The 10,050-nt window shown below is 43.3% G+C and overlaps 1 protein-coding gene across 1 annotated transcript; it reads left to right on the top strand.

The window, feature by feature from the left end:
* The first annotated feature begins 3,507 nt into the window (after positions 1-3,507).
* Positions 3,508-5,549, top strand: INSL5 (insulin like 5). Its single transcript, XM_075535668.1, has 2 exons — positions 3,508-3,682; positions 5,203-5,549. The coding sequence occupies exons 1-2, from the start codon at positions 3,508-3,510 to the stop codon at positions 5,547-5,549; spliced, it is 522 nt and encodes a 173-aa protein (XP_075391783.1).
* Positions 5,550-10,050: the final 4,501 nt, after the last annotated feature.

Raw genomic sequence — 10,050 nt, 5'->3', positions numbered from 1 at the left:
TCAAAGCCTCTCACAAGCAGCTCCGATTTTTAAATTAATTAATTAAACTAGTTTTGTAAATGCGAAATGTTGGAAAACAGAGTTGTGAGATGTTAGAAGTAGTTGTATGCGAGGAGTTGTGAGCTGGGATTATAGATGAAAGTTTCGACTATAAAATATTCCTGTTGAAAGAGGGAGGGCATGGAGGGAGGGGAAAAAACAAGGAGCTGATATCAAGGGCTCAAGTAGAAAGCAAATGTTTTGAGAATGATGAGGGCAACAAATGCACAAATGCGCTTGACACAATGGATGTAAGTATGGATTGTGATAAGAGTTGTATGACCCCCCCCCAATAAAATGATTTAAAATGTGTCTGTTATAAAAATGTGTGCTGTGGAAGACAGGAGACACAGGATGGAGGATACAAGAAATGGGCAGATGGCCCAATTAAGCACGGTAAGTATGGGCTGGCTTGTGCTGCTTTACTCTAGTGGAAAATGTTTCACGTACGTGCTCACTACCTATCTGTAGATAAACACAGGTAAACTCGTGATTCTTGCTTACTGGGTACTGTGTCCCTCCTCGGGTTGTACCTTTGAAATGAGGCTCTGCGTCTGCAGGAAGTTGCTGAGGTGTCAGGAGACAGACGGAGCCTAAAAGCAGAGGAAAACCATGCAAAACTGGGGAGGGTGGGAGGAAATGGGGAGCCACTATCGAGGAGGACAAGCATGAAGACAATGTTCTAAAACTGACGGTGCTGGTGATTGATATGATTTCTTGAGGTGATTGAACTGGTTGAATTGTATATGTGAATGATATGCCAATAAAATTGTTGAAAAATGCAAAATTGTTTATTACAGATTAGTAAATAAACAAGAGGAGGTCCTTGCTTACCTTGCTTATTGGGTGATCCAACATGACAAGGAAGACTCTACTCAGAGAGCAGCTGTGGTTCTGAAGGAGATGTCCTTTTCCAGGCAGTGCTAATGATCTGAGACAAAGGCAGCCAGCAGTGATTGCTGATTGTCTCATTGGGACTCAATAATTCTATGAGGGGCTTATAATTTTTTGTTTTGAAGAAATTACATATTTTTCATATAAATTCTTAACCTTATAATACATTTTAATATGAATTTAAAAATGTTTAGTGAATAACTAAAGAACAAGTAAAAGAAGTCTCATTTTAAAGAGGTAGTATTATTTGTAGCACAGTTTTATGTACAGAAGAAAACTTGTTATTCCTCTAGTTTTTTAATGCTTCCTCCCACTTCCACCTATCATGACCCCAGTTCTATCTTACACATCTGGCTAGACCAGAGCATGTACACTGGTACAGATAAGAGCTCTCAACACACAGAATCGAGGACCAAGAATGAGAGTAGCAGGGGTCCTCAAACTTTTTAAACAGGGGGCCAGTTCACTGTCCCTCAGACCCATTGGAGGGCCAGACTACAGTTTTAAAAAAACTACGAACAAATTCCTATGCACACTGCACATATCTTATTTTGAGGTAAAAAAACAAATGGGGCAAAACACCCGGAGGGCTGGATAAATGTCCTTGGAGGGCCGCATGTGGCCCCTGGGCCATAGTTTGAGGGCGCCTGAGGGACACCATGAGGGTAGGGAGAATGTCGGGGGAGAAGGGGAAGAGAAGGGGAAATGATTGCAATGACTGACATACAACAACCCCTTCCCCCCAGGCGACAACCAACAGAAACACGGTGAAGGGAAACAGTGGGCCGTGTAAAATATGAAAATAAAAATAATTCACAAATTATCAAGGGTTCATGAGGGGAGGAGAGGAGTGGGGGAGGGAGGGCAAAAAGAGGAACTGATACCAAAGGCTCAAGTAGAAAGAAAATGATTTGGAAATGATGATGGCAACATATGGACAAATGTGCTTCATCCAATGGATGGATGGATTGTTATAAGAGCTGTAAGAGCCCCCGATAAAATAATCTATTAAAAAGAAGAAGTAGAAGAAAACTTGTTCTTATTGTCCAGTGCCATCCAGTTGGGTGTGAGCCATCATGAGCTGATGCAGGACAGAGTGAAACACAGTCCTGTGCCATCCTCACTGTTGTTCATATGCAGAAGCCCATTGTTGCAGCCTGTCAATCCATCTCCTCAAGGGCCTTTCTCCTTTTGCCACCCCTCACTTGACCAAACACGATGTCCTTCTCCAGGGACGGGTCTCTCCGGACACTATGTCCAAAGTACGTCCAAAGAAACCTTGCCATCCTTGCCTTGAAGGAGCACTCTGACTGCGCTTCTTCCAACACAGCTCAGCCTGTCTCTTTAGCAGTTCACAGTCCTTTCAATATTCTCTCCGAGCACAATTCAAATGCATCGAGTCTTCTATGGTCTTTCTTATTGGATGTCCAACTTTCACACGCACATGAGGTAATTGAAAATACCGTGGCTTGGGTTAGGCACATCTTAGTCCTCAAAGTAACATTCTTGCTTGTCCACACTCCAGAGAACTCGTGTGGCAGGTTTGGCTAATGCAGAGCATCCCGATCCCTTGACTGCTGCTTCCATGAGCATTGTGGATCCAAGCTGGACAAAAACCTCGACTACTTCAAGCTTTTCTCCATTTACCACGATAGTATCTATTGTGAGGATTTTTGATCTTCTTTAAATTGAACTGTAGTCCATGCCGATGGCTTCAGTCCTTGATCTTCATCAGCAAGGGCTTCAAGTCCTCCTCACTTTCAGCGAGCCAAGTCGTGTCCTCTGTGTATTGCAAGTTGCTGATAAGCCTGCCTACAACCCTGATGCCTCCTTTTCCTACAGATAATCCATCTGCTCTGATGATTTTCTCAGCATGCAGATTGAACAAGTCTGGTGAGAGGGTACAAGCTGGCCCACACCTTTCCTGGCTTTAAACCACGCAGGAGGCCCTTGTTCTTGGTCCGCTTACAAGCTCTGCATGAGCACAATGACGTATTCTGACAGTCCCATCTTTCTCAAGGTCATCCGTTATTGCTTACAAGAATAAGCATGGGAAGTCAGAATTCAACTCCTGGACATAGCAATTTGAATTCTTAAGGATGACTTCCAATGACCGTGACATATATGTAGCTTTTTTTTTCATTGTGGATTTTGTTATTTACAAAACCTATATGATGAAGGTTTCCCAATTCTACCAATGAGACTTTTGAGCATCAAGGCATTTAAAATTTGTGCTTTGTCTTTCGGTCAGCAAGTGGCAAGACTGAAGCGCCTGCTTGGCTACCTCTAACACGCATGTGTTCTCCACGAAGCATTTCTGCTTCCTCTTTATTGTTTCAAGGAAAGGTAATTGATGGTGTCCCGAAGTGACTGGGTAACTAGCCATGATAGTAAAAGTGCATTATCCAAACTTCATGCTCTGACTAACATATGTGGTTAGCAAATATCGTTAAAAGGGGTCGGCCAATAAAATGCCAGCAAAATTAGTATAAATTGGACAAGAGCAAGAGAGTCGCTTCAGAAACTGAAGTGGCAACACACATCCAATCAGACCCTCATTTGATCTTCAGCAAAATGAAGGCCTCAGTCGTCACCTTATTTTTCCTCCTTGTCTTACTTGCCAGCCCGGAAGTGCAGAGCGAGGGCATGGTGAAGCTGTGCGGTAGGAACTTCATCAGGGCCGTCATCTTCCTGTGCGGAGCCTCCAGGTGGAGGCGGCATCCGGAGGGGAGTCTTCAACTTCAGCAAGGTAACAGCCCGCTGCCCCTGCCCTCCTCAGGAAATCTCTACAGTGAGAATTCCCCCAGCACATTTGGTTCCCGTCTGACCATTTCTGCCCAATTATTCCTCACAAAATGCTCTTTCATCGTGATCCGGCCACTCTCCTCGCCCTCTTCTCTCAGCTCTGCGTTCAAGTAAAGGTTGACCTTGAGTGGTCCGTAGATTCCTCGTTAACAGAGCGCTCCTTATTTTTGGGGTATTTTCTCAGGTGTGAAAAAACTTTTTCCTAAGTCTCATTTATCCGTATTGATCCGTATCTACTTAAGGGGGATAGTTATGAAAACAAAACAAAAAAACCCAACCCACCCACCAAACCTGATGTTGAATAGGAACTTTTCTGGATTTCCCTCCATCTGTGGATTAGAAACCAAGTTGAACATCACTACGATGTGGCCCGTCTTTGATACTTTGGGCTGCAGAACAGCCAAACTGCCCTCAGACTCCGTCCCATCATCCCACAGGCTTCCAAGGCTGTCTCTCTCCGAGAGCAGACTGCTGCTTCTTCCTCAGGCAGAACGCACGGGTGGTGGGTTCGAACCGCCAGGGCTCAGGGGCGTCCACCTCCATTTCCTTCCTGTGGCCTTGTTCTTGCAATCAGTGGATTCCAAATCGTGGTGACCCGCACCTCCCTCAGCTCAGTGTGCCAAGCAGAATTACGCCACGGGATTTGCTGGGACCTTTTGGAGGGAGACCCCTCAGGCCCTCCCCCTGGGGTGCAATGTTGTAACCACTACCTCTTCAGTTCCGGAGCTCAAGCACGGATCTGTGTGTGACGCTCAGGATGGCTTTTCCCCTCACTAATCAGCCTTACAGGACTAGACGAGGTTCGGGCATCCTTTCTTTTTTGTGTGTATGTCTGTTTTGTTTCTAACACAACCGCTTTCCTTGGGGGCTGTTGGTTGTTAAGTGGAGGTAGCCAGTGAAAAAGAAATCAAGCCCTGGCCTGCTTGACTAGCTGCAGGGCCGGCTCTCTGCAGTCGACTTCCCCCATCTGGGGAATGAGGAGCGAGGAGAGCAGGGAGAATTCTGCCAAGAACAATCCGGTTTCTGTGCCACAAATCATGGCGAATATCACTTTGGTTAGGGAAAGCGATTGTTAAAATTAGCTACACAATATTATACTACTTAAAAATTTAATTGTGTATGTGTTTACCAAACATTTGTATGGTTATTGTTATATATGATAGAAATTTGTATTGTTATTGTTATATATGTTATTATATGATAGAAATATTAAATAATTTTCAAGCTCAAGTAAATTCTGTGACTAAATTTTCCATATTAAAGTTCTATTTAATTGAAAACCAAAACCAAAACCAATCTGGTTTCTGTGAAACCAAGTGGACACTTGAGAAAAATGGACCCGGGATTCAATCTCCTTTCCGAAATCCAACTCACTTCCACAAGCGCAGAACTGGGTGGTTTGCCTTTATAGCAGGACCCTCTAAGAAAATAATTTTTTTCTTTTCTTTTTCTCTTCCAATACAGCTGAGAGAGGAAACCACTTCCACGACCCCAAAGAAGGAGAGATTTCAGAGGAAACCCGAGAGCAAAGCCTTCAGAAGTTGGAGAGTGCAGTAGGGGATCTTCCCCAGGGTGGACTGCCGCTTCCTGTGGGAAGGAGGTGGGAATCCAGGCAGCATCCACTTAAGTCAAAGCGAGAGCTCTCCCTGGAGACCTGCTGCAGCATTGGCTGTAGCAAGGCCGAGCTGAGCACCATTTGTTCCTCCAAGACCGACCACCTCCTGGGTGGCAGGGCTTTACGCTGGTTTCACCAGAGTGCTTCCCTGCCTGACCCAGCACTTCCACAATCTCATGAAAATGATGCCTTTTGAGTAGCCGGTGCTTCCTTTTAAAAAAATTGTGGGGATGAATGGTTAAGACCACGATGCAATTTCTCTCTCTCATTCAGCCAGATTTCTAATGCTTTGAATTTTAAAGGCTGGGATATATACTGTCATCAACCTAGATTTGTGCAAAATTGCAATAAAAACATCTTAAGTCAAGCTTTGTATTTTTTTTCTTTTTAAATGTATGTCCCTTTAAAAAGACAAATGATAGAAATTGTCAATAGTACAAATACTAAAAAAATGCTTGAGAACAAAGTAAATATGTACTGATATCCAATTACCCAGAAACAACCATCTATGGTTGACTTGGGGGTTGCTGTGTAATTTTATTAATAATTTAAACATTGATCCATCAACCACTATGAGATTGTCTCAAAGGGCCTCAGAGTGGTTGAGAAATGTTTCTACAAACATGGTGCCACCATTTAGCACTTTACTTTTCCATCGATGTTGACAAACTTGACTGTCTATCAATATATTCCCATAAGCAAGAGTAACCCCAAAGAGCAATTCTGTTTGTGCAATCAGCTCCTTTCTTTAGTGTAGATCACCTTGGTTTGGGCTCCCTCCTGCTGAGGTAAGAAGACTTTCTACTCCCATCCTACAGGTTGGGAAACTTATACATAGTTAGCCAACTCATGAAACATCAAAAAGACACAGGTAAGGCTATTCCCAAACTATGTTTTACCTTCTAACTCTTCCCAGTGGGTTTCAACAATGATCACAAGTTTCTATTCATATGAAATGCTGTTCTGTTTAGGCCTACAGTTCATATTGGAAGCCGTCGAATAGGTTCTGGGCCCTTCCATTGTGCCAAGGCATTGACCATCTGCCTTTGTTCACAAAGCCCCTGAAGCCAGGGCAGTTCTTTTACTATCCTACGATGAGGAAACTGAGACTCAACGACTTAAGTGAAAGTGTGCAGTCACACAATTAAGTTGTTGGTGTTACTGTGTTCAAATTCCGACTGTAGGACTCCATGTCGGGTTCTTCCTCTGGAAGGATGACTGTTGCCTGAAGGAGAAGTATGAAGAAGCTTGTCCAGTCGGTGGCGACTCCTGTCAAGGCTAGAAAAATGTGTTGTTGGTAGCTGCCAGAGTTGATTTTCACTTCTGATAACTGATGTGTTTACTTTCTGTAGAAATATTAAAATTTGTCGTAGGATTTTTTGGAGTTCTCATACATATGACCAAAACATGAAGCGGCAGAACAGTTTGTAGAAATTCAAGATGACTGTCCAATCACGCTAGCTCTGCATTTTACCCTGAAAGAGAGTGAATCATAGAAGTGCCAGGTACTTTCTGACCATCACTGCAGAAAAATGGTTTCTCCAGAATGGAAGAGAAGTGAGATTTTTCTTGACAGGGTTGCTTGAGCAGAAGATGGGCAGAGTAGCAAATGTGGGAAGGCCTTTGGTGGGATAACACTTCTGACTGAGTTATTGTTACGATTCAATCCAGCTCTAAAATTCCTTGAAGTAATATCTGCAAAGAAGTTGACACACTGTCTCGTGACCTTACCCTCATAATGGGCCTACTTCATTCCTCCTATGGAACTTCCAAAATCAGCTCACTAGGGTGGTATGCCTAGAAATATCCCTTTAAAATGTCTATTTTGCACACCCATTTAATCACTGTTGATTTAAATAAAGCAATACAATAAGTGAAAAACTCAAGGCGTTATAAGGAACACAGTCTACCCTGGCCTTCATGGAACCTGCAGTACCAGTGTGATGTGCATCATCCCATAGCTTCAGGCGTGTGTATAAGGGCCCCGGGAGCACTGTGGGTTAGATGTGAGGCTGCTAGCTTCAGGCGTGTGTATAAGGGCCCCGGGAGCACTGTGGGTTAGATGTGAGGCTGCTCACTTCGAGGCCCAAAGCTCAAATCCACCAGCTGCTCTGAGGGAGAAAGATGAGGTTATCTGCTTCTGAAACAACTTAAAGTGTCTCTGCAATCCTGTATTGGGTTGTTATGAGTCAGAACTCAGTTAACAGCACTGAGTTATAGGTATACTCAGATCTGATAACCATCCCAATTGAATATCTACCTACCTGTCACCTTCTTTACAAAATGAGATCATATGCCAAACATTACCCAGCAAGGTGCATTTCTAACTTTAAAACTACATCCCTTCAGGTCAACAGAAGGAGCCCTGTTGATGTGTTGGGCTGTTAACCACAAGGTCATGAGTTCCAAACCCTCAGACACTCCAAGGAAGAAATAGGAGGCTTTCTGCTCCTGTAAAAGTTAGTCTCGGACTTAGTTGCTATGTAGCCCTTGGTGGCCCAGTCTCTGTGTTATAGCTTACTGTGACTTTAGACTTCGTGCCTTGGAGGAGCATAACCTCCTTCATAGGCCGCACTAGAAGGACTGGATATGGAACCCCCCTAAGTGAACTGGACCTTCTCTCCAACTTACTTGTAGCCCTTGGACTTAAGACTGAGCTTTCTGAGGGTGAGAAGAAGCAGATGACTAGTAGCCCAAGGACTTAGAAATGGTGGACATTGGACTTTGCTTTGAATCTCTTGCTTTGAGGGTGCCCAATGACAGTGGCCCGGGACTGCCACATACTTCCTATTTTAAAACCCTTCATACGTTATGACATGACTTAATCTGGTAGACGTGGCTTTGCTGCTATAAATGAATATTATTGGAGGATTTGCCCTACTACCAATCCCCATTGTTTGTGCAAATTGTGTCCAGTCATTTCAGAGTTTCATCTGTACAAGTCAAAAATTCATGTATTGAGGTTCATAGTTGGCCTACACGCACATGTTTTCCTTTTCTCGACAGTGTTTTGAATTCTATACCATTGGTTACACTGTTGACACAAGCATTTGGGCTGTTAACCACCAGGTCAGCACTTTGAAACCATCAGCCAGCTCTTCAGGGGAAGGAGGAGACTTTCTCCTGCTGTGAAGATTTGGAGGCTCAGAGACTAACAGGGACAGTTCTAACCTGCCTTATAGGGTTGCTATAAGTCAACATTGACTTCATGTCAGTGAAAGTGATAGCCCAGCGGCATGATTGATAATGTTCTCTAAGACAGCGCTTCTCAACCTGTGGCTCGAGACCCCTGTGGGGGTCGAACAATCCTTTCAGGGGTTGCCCGATTCATAACAGAAGCAAAATAACAGTTATGAAATAGCAACAAAAAAATGAGGAACTTTATGAAAGGGTCACGGCATCGGGAAGGTAGAGGACTACTCTAAGGTGGACCAGAGGCATGAATGGATTTTGGGTTGTACTTAACTAGCTCCAATCTAAGAAGAATTAGTTCTTATGACATGGCCTTGCTTAATTCTTAACCTCATGAAGAGATGACTAAAGATCTAGCTCCTATAACAAAGTGTGGTGAAAACACTAGCGCAGTGGTTCTCAGCCTTCCTAAGGCCACGGCCCTTTGATACAGGTCCTCATGTTGGGGTATCCCCAACCATACAATTATTTTCATTGCTACTTCATAACTGTTTTTGCTACTATTATGAGTTGTGCAGCCCCTGTGAAAAGGTCGTTTGACCCCCAAAGAGGTTGCGGCTCACAGGTTGCTAACCGCTGCACTAGATGGTACCTGGCTATCAGATCTAATAGTGTCTGATGTCTCAAGCCTTGTTTTCAAGGAAGCAGTCATCTAAGTGAGAGGTCACAGAAGTCCACATGGAAGAAGCACATCAGCCTGTGTGATCCAAGGATTGTAAATAATATAATCCAAATCGAAAGGAGGGAATGGCATCAGAGATTAAGTTGTGAGCAACATTTGCAGAAGGTTATGGATGGCAGGGAAGCCTACAATCCATTTGTCGGCTTTACCCATGGATTTAGCCTCAGGCCAGTCCCCTCTGATCATAGGTGAGGAATGCAAATAATCTTCTTATCACACGGAAGCATTGTAAAGTTGACTATGACAGCATAGATAGGTCAAAATGTAATAATCTTATCATTTGATCTCCCCTTAGACCCATTTTAAAGTTGTTTCCATTTTTTAAAAAGTGAAGGAGAAATACATGTGGACTAAGCCCCGGGGACTCCTCTCTGATCATGGGCCAGGCTTGTGAACACCTCGCAGTCGTGCAGCGTGCACTGGAAAGTGGATTGTTGCAGATGCAGTTGAGTCAACATTTTCTGCTCCATCATTTGTTGTTTCTTATGATCCATTTAAGTTTGTTCTAGTTTTTAATATTTTCTGCTTTCTTTTGTTTTTCTTTGTTAGTTTAAAAAAACATTTTTCTGTATATGAAATTTAGGATAGGTAAATCTACAGAGACAGTAACTGTATTGACAGTCCCTTGGGGGTATGGCAGGCAAAGTTGGGGACAAAATGAGGAGCTTATAATGATTAGCCCAAGATTGAAGAAAATGTCCTACAATGGATTGTGGTGATGATTGTACAACTCTTCTTTATGTGATTGAACTATTGAATTGAATGATATGTGAATTACATGCCAATAAAACTGTTGAGAATAAAAAAGTTACAGTCTTGAAGA

Source organism: Tenrec ecaudatus, chromosome 1 (genome assembly GCF_050624435.1).
Source record: "Tenrec ecaudatus isolate mTenEca1 chromosome 1, mTenEca1.hap1, whole genome shotgun sequence".
Lineage (NCBI taxonomy): Eukaryota > Metazoa > Chordata > Mammalia > Afrosoricida > Tenrecidae > Tenrec > Tenrec ecaudatus.
This window is presented reverse-complemented; position numbering and strand designations above follow the sequence as displayed.

Coding starts and splice junctions, on each gene's coding strand:
- INSL5 (XM_075535668.1), top strand. CDS start 3,508: ATGAAGGCCTCAGTCGTCACCTTATTTTTCCTCCTTGTCTTACTTGCC. Junction 3,683..5,202: donor GAGTCTTCAACTTCAGCAAG/GTAACAGCCCGC, acceptor CTTCCAATACAG/CTGAGAGAGGAAACCACTTC.